The sequence below is a fragment of the Gopherus evgoodei genome, chromosome 5, assembly GCF_007399415.2.
Source record: "Gopherus evgoodei ecotype Sinaloan lineage chromosome 5, rGopEvg1_v1.p, whole genome shotgun sequence".
NCBI lineage: Eukaryota > Metazoa > Chordata > Testudines > Testudinidae > Gopherus > Gopherus evgoodei.
This window is the reverse complement of record NC_044326.1, coordinates 43,001,195-43,016,277: the sequence shown is the minus strand read 5'-3', so window position 1 is coordinate 43,016,277 and position 15,083 is coordinate 43,001,195. Positions and strand designations below refer to the sequence as shown.

At 39.5% G+C, this 15,083-nt stretch overlaps 1 protein-coding gene across 4 annotated transcripts in view; it reads right to left on the bottom strand.

Annotated features, from left to right (window-relative positions):
• DTHD1 (death domain containing 1) overlaps nucleotides 1–15,083 on the bottom strand; it is a 68,687-nt gene that overhangs the window by 50,688 nt on the left and 2,916 nt on the right. For 3 of the 4 annotated variants that reach the window (XM_030564836.1, XM_030564835.1, XM_030564837.1), the window contains exons 2-7: nucleotides 10,828–11,659; nucleotides 9,995–10,325; nucleotides 9,026–9,205; nucleotides 6,035–6,279; nucleotides 2,989–3,153; nucleotides 561–850 (exon numbers count right to left, since the gene is read on the bottom strand). In XM_030564836.1, the coding sequence (XP_030420696.1) occupies nucleotides 561–850; nucleotides 2,989–3,153; nucleotides 6,035–6,279; nucleotides 9,026–9,205; nucleotides 9,995–10,325; nucleotides 10,828–11,659 (2,043 nt within the window). The remainder of the gene's footprint in view (nucleotides 1–560; nucleotides 851–2,988; nucleotides 3,154–6,034; nucleotides 6,280–9,025; nucleotides 9,206–9,994; nucleotides 10,326–10,827; nucleotides 11,660–15,083) is intronic. The other variant, XM_030564839.1, reaches the window with a different exon arrangement.

Sequence of the window (15,083 nt, the reverse complement as noted above, 5' to 3'; positions counted from 1 at the left end):
ATAGTGAATGACAGTAGTTAGACCAACCATGAGCACTTGTGAAATTTCTAAACAATAGGCCACCATCACATTAATTAAGTCAGAGGGCCACAAGCAACAGTATTAGTATGCCTTAGATGCCACTATCCATTAAAGTCAATTGAGTTACTCCAGATTTACCCTGATGCAAATGATCAGAATCTGTCCTTTTTTATTTAAAATCCATTTAACCCAAATGAGATGTTCTTAAAATGACCATAAAAGGAGATTAGTAGAAAAGAGAGGGCTATGGGTAAAATAATGGCCCTATTGAAGGAATTGACAAAATATCAATTAACGTCAAATGGGCCAGGATTTCACCATATGAACTTCTTTTCATGTAGTCATAGTGGAGTGGCTGCCTATCAAATTAGAAGTTTACAAAAGATAAGGATTGAATGAGAACACTTATGTGTGCCATTTCAAAGAATTACCTAAATGCAAGCCTGCTATTTGCAACAGGTGAAAGCAAGACAAAGGTTTATATATCAGATTTGTTCACTTGATAGATTGTGTTTATGTACAAGAAATGGTCAGTTTACCTGAGGCAAATATGTTGCCAGTAAATCTAAAATGAATCTGCTCTCCTTCTCTTAGTTGAAACTGTTGTGTTGGGTCTGGAGGACCAAAGTATCCCTCCTCACGTAGGCTTTGCAGCTCCCAGTTCAGTTCTTTGGACAGAACCAGTAAAACAACTATTCTATGAGGGTTTTCTTTTTTCCGATATAGTATGACATTAGTCATGGTGCTACGAATGGCTTCCTCCAGAGCCTGGATAAACAGAACTAGATGTGTACTGTCCATGGCAAATGAGAGGCGAATGACAATAAAGCTGCATTAAGAAGAAAAGAAGAGAGAAGAAAATAAGTAGTCCCTGAGGTAATGCTTAATTCTTTATTGAACGATAAATAGTTTTATTTACCTTTTGCAACTTATCAAGCAAGATAATACAGTGGTTCAGATAACTGAGGACCATTTTTCCTCCTCAAGGTAGGAAAAAAATGCTCAGATTAGTTTCCTGGGGTATGACATCAGGCCAAGAGTTAAGCTGTTCAGGACTAAAAGCTTTATTGAAACATTCTCCTGTTGTACATAATTTTTCTCCCACTAAAGGCCATAGGTAAAATTTTCAATTGTGAGTTTGGCACTTATCCTAAGTCCTATTGACTTTCAACAAAAATAACTTGGCCTTTTAGTAGTACATTTGAAAGGGAAATGAAATGTCTTTTGTGCTGTGTACCTTTTGGACCTTGTTGTCAGAGGATATTATTGAGTTAAAACAAAATATAAAGGCTAGATATGTATATGAATAACTCATGCTGCAGGGCACAAGATAACCACAAGCTAGGGGCAGGAAAAATGTTCTTGCTCTCTTACAATACAGTTTTGAATAACTAAATGGTCTTGGTTGTAATGGGAAGGTTATACTTTCATCTGAAACATCTACCAGTGGCATTGACTACTGTTACACAGAATATTAGAATAAATTCTCAGTGGTCAGTTCAGGTATGTTAATCCCTATGTTATTTCAGTTCTCATAAAGACTCAAAATCCAGCTGATGAATCAAAATATTGTAATTGGAATAAGAGGGTAACTAGCGGGTTTTGAGGGTACTAGAATTAATGTGTATCAAAAATTTTATAGAAATGATGACTAACATAGTTTGTAGGATCTTCAGCTGAAATATATATACTCGTATTTGATTAACTATATTGTAATTACATAATGTAGTATGTACATTAGAGAGGATAAATACAAAAGCAGTCTCATTTCAGACCTTTATATCATACTAAATTAAAGATTTTAAATAAGTATTTAAAACTATATGAATTTATGTATTAGTTTCATTTTATATTTTTAAGATATGATGAAACTGAGGCAATTTTGTAACATATTTTAATAGCAATATATTTATGATTCAGTATGTAGAGAACTGTTTGTTTCCCCCCATGTTTCTTCCTGACGTGTTTACAGAGCTTTTAACTTCTAGAGCCATTTAGATTATTTAGCTGGATGGAACAATAATGCAAGATACAAGATGAGTCTCTCTAACAACAGACTCAGATGTAAATCTGGATATTTGACACAAGTAAGATACACAACTTGCCGCTACTTGTATGAAACTTAAGTGTTAGGTGTTCGTGTGTTAGGGAATATCACAAACTCTTCTATTTTGCTTTTAAAATCATACAGTAATAAACTACAGTGAATGACGGAGGTAATTGCTGCACGTGTACATAGTAATCTGCACTTTCAGCATACACTCAAATACTTCCCAGTTCAACACAATAAGGTCTTTATTCTAATATTCAAGGTTTTGAGAACACAGACCTTATTTGTGCAGAACTCCCATAGACATCAATAGGGGTTTATCCTGCATAAAGATTGCAGCACTAAGCCCAATATTTATGAAGTCATGTGCATAAATTCTGGGGAAAACAAATCACAAATTGAGTTTTGTAAGGGGTTTAAATGCATTTGCGTCAACTGTGGTTAGACTCATGTTGTTTTTGTTCCCAGGCATCATCTATCATACAAAGTTTGTTGGCAGAATCTTTACATAAACAGAGAATTTTAAGTGAATATTCAAGAACATACGTCAACATCAAATCTTAAAACTGAGAGTTATGCTCATCCAATCAGGGAGCAGAAACACACACACTGTCCAATCAAAATTAATTATTATAACTCAAATTTCAAATGTCAAGTGCATTCTATGTTATGTTTGTGCACGGTATGAAGATGAAGAATTATTTACCAAAATAAAAATTTTGGCATAATTATTCATAACACACAAATCTAAGAGAGTCATCAGGATCTCATGAAACATTTACAGACTGGAAGAGCCAAACTTTGGCAAGCAAAATAATTCTTAGTGAATGATTTCTCAACTCTAGTAAGTTCCCATTCATCAATTTGTTTGGATATGAATATTTTACCTATATTTCTTTCAATTATTTATATGTTACCTTTCTAGATACTCATCTACTTCAAATGATACAAGTCCGTTCTGTGCATTCCGCACAATAACATCATCAAGCACAACCCACTCCTCTTCTTTGCTTCTGTAACCCAATACTTTCAAGGATTCACCGAGATTCTCTCCATGTTTTCTCACCGAGGCACTCATTGCCCTGGACAACCACAAGACATGAGAAATCATAACAAAGGTTAAAATAAAGCTCTGTGGATATTAAATACTTGTGTTGTAGCAGTGTCTTTTCCCTTCTCTTTAACCTGCCTAACTGCAGACCATCTGGGACAGTTTGTCTCTTACTGAAAAACTGCATCTAGAAAATGGCATGTATGGACTGGTTTCCAGGTATACTCAGGCTCTGTAGTTTGGAAAGGTTCATGTCCAAATGAATGTAGTTAACCTATAGTCTAATATTGAGCAAAACTTATATCTAGGTTTGCTTTTGACAGGGTCATCTGATTTGCTCCTATTCACCAGAAGTGGAAGTATGCTTTAGCCCTGTGCAAAACCAGAAGTCTGATCTTGGAGAAAATAAAACTAGCCTTCCAAAACTAGTTATAGTTGTTATGTGAACCAAAATATAAACTCATAATAAGACAGTTAACAACAAGTGGGGAAATTACAGGCAATAGCATACTAAGATCCTTTCTATCGGAGCCAAAGAAACACAGCAGCTAGGAGATATGGTTTATTTCTGACTTGTTCAGCTAGATCAGAGACCTCAGCAGAAAAGCCACTTATCAAGAAAGAACAAAATTAAAATAGTTTCTGCTAAACTGGAGTGAACAATCTGATCACATAGGACAGACTCATTCAGGGTCACAAAAAAACCACAATATGATTTCCTCCACCCAGCCTATCCCTATGAACAAAACTTGACCTTTAAGGGCCCGATTTTCAAAAAAGCTGAGCTCCTTCACCTCCTATGGACTTCAGCTAGAGCTGTGAGAAATCAAGTGTTCTGAAAAAAACCTAAATACAGTCTAAAAATGGCCTGAGAAATTTTGCAGATATCCAAAGAAAGCAAAAGAGTTTGAATCAAGATTACATAGATGCTGCACTGTGTTTCATGGACACATAAGTTCAGTAGTTGAGCTTTTTGGACAAACTGCCCCCCACCACACACACACACACACCTGTGTTCCTCAGGTGTTTTAGTCTAGTTTGAACCCTGTTTCGTATAGACCCTGAATCTGTTTCTGCTCTACATTATGTGTGTGGTAGAAGCTTATGCTTTAAAGAGTTCTAAGACATTTATTGGTTTAAACATAAAATGGTTCAAAGGACAAGGAATATGTGAAAATAAGTTGCAGTTTGTTGTTTTGTTTTGTGTTAGTCCAGGCTTCGAACACAATGTTCCGTATAGGAGTAGAAAAGCTTAAAACTATGTGGCTCACTATTATTAGGAGACTGAATCAAGTTATTCAGCCACATTAAATTGTGTTTGAGACATTTTAGTTTGACCTCTGTTTTGTACAGAGCACTCTCTTTCTGCTCTGCATTACAAGTATATTTGTACTAACTGAAGTAATGAAATATCCTGGGTCTTTGAAAAACAGAATCCATGTTACAGGCACACTTCAAATTAGAACCAGCATAAATTCAAATACTTCTGAAGTTGAAGTCATGTAGTTTACATAGTTCTAGGCTGTCAGCATTGCTAAGTGTGGGAAGATGAGATGCAAGCATTTGTGCACCATCCAACATCCTTGGTTCAGGATATCAGTTTGGAACTTCCTACAAACAGTGATGACCAACCTTGCCAAATCACAGGGTGGATCTATGATGAGGATGAGGGTCTACACAGGATTAGAATGAGACTTAATCCTTTTAAATAAAGTGATCTAAGGAGGTTTCCAGAAGTAAAAAATAGGAACAGTTATTCCCTTTACCACCTAGACCTCTGCTTGTGCAGAAGCCTATTTATAATAATATTCCATCATGTAAAGACAGTTTTCAAAGGATCAGTAAGATGGGTTAAACACTTCTTTGGGGTTTAAGGGAGACACATTTCTAGGCTGACCGCAACCTCTTCCAACCGGTCCCTAAAAAGAAATCCCACTATTTCTGTTCCTACTACAGGGTTTTATCCAGGCCTTTACCCAGGGAAGCAGACAAGTGGGCTTCATTGTCAGGAGCACTTCATTAACCTGCCAGTTAAGAACTACTATTAGGACTTGTCACCAAGATTACCAAAAGTGACTAGTGATTATAGTTGCCTCTATTTTCTAAGGGGGAGGGGCTGATTTTCAGAAAGAACTGTGGTGCTGTGTGGCCACTCCCTGATCAAGCTGAGCAATGCTGGGCACCGTGAAATTAAGTTACACAAAAATTACTAGGTTTTGGAACTCTTGACCCATATAACCTTCTGACCTTTTAAAGCAGAGCCTGGAGACCAGGCTGGCCACCTGCTGATTATAAGCAGGGCAGCAGGAAATATTGATTCTTTTGTGCTTTGGGCTATTTAAGTTTCACATCGTGCTTGATGTCATTAATGGCCATGAAGAAGCATAGAGTAGGAAACAAGAAGACTTAGAGTGAGCGGCTTTCTTTGGTTTGTTCTGCTAGGAAATAAACTCAGATGTGTACAGCAATGAAGGGTGAATCCTGGACATGACTGTAGCTACATATTAAGAATCAAATTTTGCCACCCTGACTCAAATTGAGTTGTATTCTGGACTACACATGGAGTAAGATACTACTCAGTGTGAGTCAAGGTGGCAAAATCTGGTGTTAAATAAAGTGAAAAGAGCTAATTCTTCTTTGCTATAAATGTCTCAGTTTTTCCCCAGCTTCTGTTAAAAATATTGGATGAGGTTCCCCAGCTGGTGTAGGTCAGGGTGGTTTCATTGAAGAAAATGGAGCTATGCTGTTTTACATCAGTTGAAAATCTGGCCCATTATATTTTTGAAGAGGACACCTTCAGAACACTTTAAGGTGAAGAATACATTGTAATATAAAAATGATTTAGTCAGGACTTTTGCAATTCATTTGTAATCTTGATCTTGCTGGATTTGTAGGTAGAAGTTCTCACTTACCGAAGATGATATGCAGTTGTAACCCTGGTTACAGCGGCACTAGACACTCTTGCATGTTCTGTTGCATCTCCTGGACTCTTTTTTTCTGGATTTGGAGGACAGGGTAGAATAACACTGACTGACTTGTTAAATGGCTGGGATGAAGGATGCTGGATATGAACCAATGGGCTAGTAGACACAACTGAATGGTATATGTCATATTTTGCCTTTAATATGGAAACCAGTGATGGCTCAATTGGCTGGACCTATGTATAGCAAGTAACAAAATTAATTAATTTACAAGTAATTAAACAAAATTGCTTTTAAAAAAATCATTTTAGTTTAACTTCAGGAACTGGAGGAGAGTTGCATTTCACAAAGTCTCTTGACATTTTTTAATTGAGACCATATAGATTTTTTTTCTTTAACTCTGTTGAAGAGCTCTAAGGTTCTTCCTTTCTCTATCATTTTACCATATACACAACCAAGTGCTTTGCAACAGAGTCATCAGAACCTTCTGCCATTGTTAATTAAATAATTTGGACTACTGTTACTGTGTGTTATTGTCTTAAAAAGTATCAAGTATCAGGGGGTAGCCGTGTTAGTCTGTATCCACAAAAACAACCAAGAGTCCAGTGGTACCTTAAAGACTAACTGATTTATTTGGGCATAAGCTTTCCTGGGTAAAAAACCCACTTCTTCAGATGCAAGGTAGACTTTATACACTACCATTTTGTCTGTATTCTTATATTAATTTTTCATGATTCTTTTTATACACATTCTATTTGCCAAGAATTTTAAAGTCATGCCACTTCTCTGATTTAACTTGTTAATGTTTTCATTTACATATTACAGCTAGGCCAAATCTTGAGGTTCTTAGATTAAACTCTCACTGACTATATTGGGAATTTTGCTTGAGAAAGGATGGAGGTGAGGACAAGAGTATTCATATCATTATTATTAAAAGTAATTATCTACACATTTTTGCAAACATAGGGTCAGATTTTCTGGATGCACCAGATCAGGGAAGCTATAAGGTAGCCAGTTTTATCTCCCAGATTCTCTGTCCCTAGCACAACAGCCTTTCAGTTCTCTAACTTTGGACCAGCTAGTTATAATCCCCTAGGAGCAATACACTATCTATGAATAGCTGAAGCATATCATAGTCCAGTCATTCCTGACCTCCCTGCCCTAGGAACACCATCTGTGCTTGTGACTCCAAGGAGGAAGGAATAGGAACAGGTTTTATTGGCTCTATGCCTGCTGGGGACACCCATACAATGAGGTATTCCCATCATAGGTCTTATAGCAGTGATGCCCCAACTTTTTCTGTCACGCCCCCTCTTACCAGTAATGGAATCTGTCTGCAACCTCCCCTATTATTGCACAGCAGGGGGCAGAACTGGGGATGGGGGAGTAGCTGAGGCTAAAGGCAGAGCTGGCTTTGGGGCAGATAGCAAATGAGGGCAGAGTTGGGCTGGGGGCAGAGCACATTGTGGAGTGGAGCTGTGGTTGGGGTTGGAGCTGAGCTGGGGATGGAGTGGAGCTGGGGACAGAACTGGGCCGGGGACAGAGCAGGAGATGGAGTGGAGCTTCGGCTGTGAGCAGAACAGGGGGCGGAGTGGCCAGGCCTGGAGCTGGGCTAGGGGTGAAATGGAGCTGGGATTGGAGCTGGGCTAGGGGTGGAATGGAGCTGGGCTGTGGGAAGAGCAAGGGGTGAAGTGGAGCAGAGGGCAGAGTGGAACTGCGGCTGGGATCAGAGCTGGGCTGGGGTCAGAACAGGGGTCATAGTGGAGCTGCATCTGGGGGCAGAGCTGTACTGGAGGCAGTGTGGAGCTGCAGGTGGGGTCGGAGCTGGTCCGGGGGCAGAGCAGAACGAGGCAGCTTTCAACTTGCCGCCCGAGGGTTGGCCAGAGCTCCACCACATGCCCCCCCAAACATTCCTCTGTGCCCCCTAGGGGAGCACGCCCCATAGTTTGAGGACCACTGACTTATAGGGAGATTACTCTTTTTCACTTCCAGACTAGCTCAAAGGGAATATATCTGAGCAGAGAAAATTTGCCGACAAAATACACCACTGCTTGACCCAAAAACTTCATGCACTGTGTAGATTTTTTTAATTATAATAATAATAATAATTATTGTTGGAACAATCTTGTTTCCTAGAACATAGCAAGCATATAAATAGCTACTGCTTCATTTATATCGGCAGATGATATGTTTACTATGACACTAAATGGTTTTAACAAATGTTATCTGTGTTTTTTGCCACCACTCAAAAATGAAGTGACTGACCTCTTTCAAATACATATTGGACACTTTCATATAAAGCAGCAAGAACGTCTGCATGATTATGCTAATGAAGTTATTATTATTCCTCATGGGTTCTACTCTGTAGCAAGGCTAATCATGAAAGTGAGCAATTTATTGTAAGTGGCTTTCTTAATCGTCTCAAAATGTGAAGTAAAAATTAACAATGTATTTCTGTTCTTACTCCATGCTTAAAATGAAAGGATCCATTTCACATAGTTTTGACTTCCTTGTTCATAGTGGTGAAACATCCACATGTAAAGCTGAAGTAGGCAGGCTTTTTCCAGGGGAAGTTTACAAGAATTGTAATGGGTTGGAATCCATCTCTCCCTTATAGGCAGATGTCAGACAAGCGTCACATGTCTATCTGACTCTTATCCCTGCCCCTGAGCTGGATTATGGACTGTAACCCACACATCGCCCTGTGCACTGGATCCATATAGTTGTGGATGTCCTGTCAAAACTTCACTATCCTCCTTTCAAGTTGGCCTGTTTGGAGTTGACATGAAACCCAGGACTGTTATGCATAAAGGTTGCAAAGTCCCCCTGAATGTCCACTCCATAGCCACTCAGCTGTTTATGCAGTGGAACCACAGTAATAACACTGGTTGGAGGGCTTCATCATTATGATGGGTTTCTCTTTGGAACTACTCATGTGACATGGACATGATGCAAAATAAAATATGAATATTTCACACTTACCTTTAACTGCATGGTCACTGGAGAACTGAACGTTTCTGGAGGGTAGTAGAAAGAGATTCTAGAATCCATGCTTAGCTTTTGTGAGAGCCCTTTCTTTGGAATGGTGAATGTTTCTTTTTTTAAGCATGACACCACAGAAAAAATACCAAGCTGGTAAATTTTCACTTCTGCACAGGCCCCCTTTGTGAGAGAGAAAGGATGCTACAAATGTTAGTAGATTATCATTTCCAGTGGATGAAATAACTATATTCCGAGAAGTAAAATGAAAATAACTTAAATGTTGTTACCATTTTGACAGCCTGGTTCCCTACTGTGTTACTCCGGTAACTTTCAATAGTGAATAAGGCTCAGTGTCATTAACAAGGTTGCCATCCTATGTTTAGTAAGTGGGAGGGTGAGTATATGAAGATATAATTGTTACTCTTCTTTAGGTTAAATGCAAAGTAATCTCTCCTCTGTTTCATTTACCAAAGAATTGTCAACTCACACAAATGCTCACATTTAAAACAAAACTAAACTGTAGACTCATCTGTATTCTTGGACAAAGTACTTCTCCAATTAATGTTTCTAAAGAGATGTTAATTGGTGAGTTTTGTATCCAGTCAACCATGGGGAATCTTGGAGAGAGAGATACAATTTAGTCTAGAGAAAGATCCACGCTGAACCAAATTATGCTCTCAGCCACCTGAGGGAGGAGGGGAAGATAGATAGCTTTAGGTCACCTTTATGCCTCCCTATATTGGGGGTTGTTCTGAGGGAGTGAATTAGCACCTGAATTTTGAGGCACCTAAAAGTAGTGGTCACCTTAGAAAATGTGGCTCTTTGTGTTTAGATAACCTTGACAATATATGAAATTCATGATGGAAAGCATGGCTTATTAATCACTGCTTTAATTGCAAAATTTAACTCAACCTTAACTGTTCAACCACAATAGATCCTTTCATAATGCTCAAATAAGAATTCACCAACCTTCTGGTTTCCCTGGCACCCATCAAAGGAAATGGGAGTTAAGTAACTTGATTGAAAGTTCATATCAGTCACCTTCACCATGATGTCTCGATAATTTCCTCTGTAGCGTGCAGTGAATGGGATTGCAAAGTTGATAGGAAAGGGAATTAATTTTCCATGGTCTAAGCATGCAACACTGATGACATTGCTGACCAGCTCCTCAGAATCTTCCACCACCAAGGAACTCATGTCATTGATGATCCTGCATACTAAATTTTCTAGAGTGATGGAAGGTGCTGTAATATAACAGGCAACTTCAGGTTCAATCTTACCACTCACTTCTGCTACAAATCTGCAGAAAAATACACAGTATTATTCATTGGGCTTTTCTTTTTTTGACCTATATTATGTAAGCAATAAAGCAATTAATGTATGCATTTCATATATTTTTATAATAAATACATCAAAATTATTCACGTATCTCTTCATTTTTTATAAAACACAGGTTACTCATTAGTAATACCTTGCATTAACTAGCAAGTGCATAGGACCAGAAAAATATAAGTGACACTGATTAAAAATTTGTTACAAATTATTGGAAAGCTGCCTAATTTTGGGACCTGATCCAAAGCTCATTGACATCAATCAATGAAATCTTTCTACTGATTTCAGTAAGTTTTGAATCTGACCCTTTATGTGCTCAAGATTTCAGGAAGCTACATTAAAAATCTTCAGTGCAGAGTTACATTTTTATTAAGTGTCCATACTAAAGGGTGAACTGCCCATTATGCATCTCCAATGGCTGGAGTGTATGCAGAGGTGTATTTACAAATAGTAAACTTTTGCATACTTACACTTTGTTCATCCAGGGACTTGATCTTTCCACTTTTTCTGAATCATTTGTTGAAAGATTCATGGCAGGTGTATTCCATATATTCTCCAACCTTGTAGACTCAATTGTATTTTTCCTGTTGCTCCCAGTAATCTCATAAATTTCCTCCTTTTTGTTGTCATCATTTTCTTCTTCATATGAATTCTCTCTTGGTTTGTGATCTTCATATTCCATCTGAGTTGGGGGTTCTTCACTTATTGCCTGTTCTTGATCAGAAAGATTAATTACAAATCTATCACAGATATCTTTGGACTTTCCAAATACAATTATATCATCTCCATTGCTCCCGGGAACTTCTTGAAAAGCTCTGTTTGGGCATTTCTTATTATAAGACCCTGCTCCATGACTTTCCTCCTTTCTGTTGTAATCTTTTTGCTCTGTATGTGAACTCTGTAGTAGCTTGTGATCTTCATTTTCCATTAGCTTTGGGAGGTCTCTGCTTACTGCCTGTTCTTGATCAGGATTTTTTTCACTTAATGATATAGCAGTTTCTTTTTCCACTGTTTTGTTTTCACTTGGCTGGACTTGGTGAATGTTTGGACTTTTCCTTTCATTCATGGGAGAAGTTACCTGGAGTGGCTGACTTACACCAGCAGATACTTTCCCAATATATGTCTCTTCTTCTTTACACACAACTATTTCATTGAAAACATCTTGAACAATCTGGGATTGAGATTTATCATCATGTCTGCATCTAATATCACAAAATTTGTTTTTTGCCTCTTGAAGATGTGTAACTGTATCCAGAAAGAGTTCATTTATTTTTTGAAGACAACTCACAAGAGTGATGATCTCTAGAAAAAATGTAATTAATTGAATATCACTGTGAAATATTAGTGATAGTGTGCAAAAAAAGTCAATACATACACAAGAGATACAACAAGGTGAAGTAATACATTTTACTGGACCAACTTCTGCTGGTGAGAGAGACAAGCTTTTGAGTCCCACAGAGATCTTCTTCAGGGCTGAGAAAGGTACTCTGAGACCTTAAAAAGAGCTCTGTGTGCCTCAAAAGATTCTCTCTCTCACCAACAGAAGTTAGTCCAATAAAAGATATTACCTCACCCACCTTATCTCTCTAATATCCTGGGACTGATATTCTTTCACCTTAAGAATAAATGTGCTTGCTTATAGAGAGCTGTATGGTAACTTGTAACTGAGGGTGATTATTCTGTTCATAGCCTCTAGAGAGAAAATAAAGCATGGGTGCTGCTCTGTTTAGGCAGTCTGGCTTGCTGGGAATATCACAGTGTTGGCAAGGAACTTTGCAGCCTGGAAATGCCCTTGTCAAGAGGGAGAGAGATGTATGTCTCTACCCAAGAGAGGTGTGACAGCTGAGAAGCTAAAAAGCTTATCACACCAGCTCAAGTCTCGAGTTCTGGCAGGTGTCAGTCCTTCAAAACTCATAACTGGATCTTCCTTGTGATTAGAAGTTCAGAACTTTCTCAGATTCAGAATCAGAACCACCATGAATAGTTCAGTCTTTCCTTTGCACAACTTGGGCCTTTCTGGCTTCATGCATAAAGTGATCAGCAGACAATGGCCCACTCCACAGGGCATAGTTTCAAAAGGCTGGATTTGATTTGTTGGGTTTTTTTTGGCATAACTGGAGGTGGGGGATTTACATTCAACTCCTATTAGGTATTCCCCATTTAAACCTTGGGCCTTAGATCTTGGCCTCATATACAAGACAATCAATAGACAATGGCCCACTCCTCAGGGCATAGCTTCAAAGGGCTGGGTATTTTTTAAAAACCAGAAGTGAGGAATGTGCATTCACCTCCCATTAGGAATTCACCAGGAAAACCACATAACACTTTTTGTTCCAAAAGTACATTCTCAGGCACATTGTTCAATACAGTCTTTTGAACCCCTGGGTCTCACATGTGTCACAATTCCATCCCTCGAGAGGTTTCATACAATCCCAGCCCACAATAATACATAAACTATGCATGTAACACAATGGACTCCAAAGATACATAAACTTAATTCAGTAAGGCCTCCCAAGCACACCATGGGAAATTGCCATATCTGTCACAATGTGACCTTATAAGAAAAATGGATTATTTTATTTTCCTGATTTGTCTTGTCTTATGCCCTTTCCTGAAAATACTTGCAAAGAAAAATGTTCAAGGATTGTAGAAGTATTACTTTTACAGCAACCCTCAAGCGTTTTGCTGTCAACTCTGTAGCAAATGGAGAGTTTTGGAACTGTCTCTCTCCATTTATTAGATGCATTACAAACCTCTAAGAACATTTCTCAGCATATTTCTGTTCCCTACTGTGTGATACTCACAGGCTTGTTTTTGAGGTTAAATCCAGTGCAAGTCAATACAAATAAAAAAAGCGATAGAGATGAAACACCATATGCAACACTTACCACTTGCAAAAGATTGAGAGAGAGAGAAGGAAAGGACACTAAATAGGATGATTCCCTTCTGAATAGAATCCAATGACTCACATTCACTGCTCCTTTTTTCACACCTAATGAGTAAGCTGTCTGGGTAAATCAATCCCTTATTTTTTTCTACATGAAAAATAATTGTATTATATGATAATATTATTAGTGTGATGCTATAGATTAGATGGGCCTTACCTTTCAGTTCTCGTTTTCAGTGGCTTATATCCAAAAATTACATTTTGGAAGAATGTTTTTTATATTTGTACTCAGCCAAGAAATTAACATTTGAAAGATCCAAAGAAAATGTATTTAATGTCTGTTCAATTACCAGAGTATGAAAAGTATATATTTTGTATTGCTGAAGTTGGAAAAAAATTGTGCAGATGCATTTTTTTCACTCTAGCAACTCTAAAATGGCTTGGATCTGAGATTTCACACTTTAAAAAATGTAGATTTCAGTAAAGAATGAATGTTTTCATAATGTGGAAAAAATAGCTGCAGAATAAAGAAATGAAAGCGTGTATATAGCATGATCTGCATGCATCCTTACTGGCTCACGTATGTGCCATTATGGGGCTAAATTATGTGTGTTGTTTACTAATGTAATTCTGAGCAATTCCACTGTCTTCATGAGAAATACTTTGCATTTATAGATTTACTAGAAGAATTTGGTGCATAGTTTGTACAGTAAACATAATTCATTCAAGATATCTCACCTTATGGACCAGCTAGAATATACTTGGTAAGGTAACAAAGGGAATCCCAAAATGTCCCTAAATATCTCTATACCATTCTGACCTGAAAAGGAACTTCATTTAGAATAAAGTCCTATTCTCCTGTACCTGTTCCCGACTTCCCCACTTTCCCTTGAATGCTCGACACCCCCCCCAGCCCCCGGTCCTGCCCCCACTTCACCCATTCCATGAGGCCCTGCCCTGCCTGTTCCCATTCCTGCCCTGCCCCCATTCCAACTCCTTCCCCAAATCCCACCCTGGCCCTGCCTCTTCCCTGCCTCCTCCCCCGAGTGTGCCACTTTCCCGCTCTTCCCGCTCCCTCCTGGAGCATGCTAAAGCTGCCAAACAGCTGTTTGGTGGTGGTTGAGTGGGAAACACTGGGAGATAGGTGGGGACATGGCATGCTCAGAGGGGGAGGAGGAGGAGAAGGAAGTGCTGGGGGTGAGGGGAGCTTGGCTGCTAGTGGATACAGAACACCCACTAATTTTTCCCTGTGGGTGTTCCAGCCCCAGAGCACCCACGGAGTCCATGCCTATGGTCCCTTCTTCATTGTCTACACTAGCCATTTCCAGCCCATCAACACCAGGGCTGCCCAGAGGTTTCCAGGGGCTTGGGGTCTTTGGCAGCAGGGGGTCCTTAAATTCCAGGACCCGCCGCCGAAGTGCCATGAAGAACCACGGCGGGGGCCCCCCGCCACTGAATTACCACCAAAGCAGGACCCGCCGCCGAAGTGCAGCCCAATCTTCAGCGGTAATTCGGCAGCGGGGGGAGCCCCTGCCGCAGGTCTTCGGGGCACTTCTGCGGTGGGTCCCAGAACAGAAGGGCCCCCCACTGCTGAATTACCGCCGAAGACCGAGCTGCACTTCAGCGGTGGGTCCTGCTTCGGTGGTAATTCGCCAGTGGGGGGTCCTTCCGCCCCAGAGCAGAAGGACCCCCCACCGGCGAAGACCAGGAGCAGAAGAAGCTCCGGGGTCCGGCCCTACAAGAGTTTTCTGGGCCCCCCGGAGCAAGTGAAGGACCCTGCTGCAGGGGCCTTGAAAAACTCTTGTGGGGGCCCCTGTGCAGCCCAGGGCCTGGGGCAAA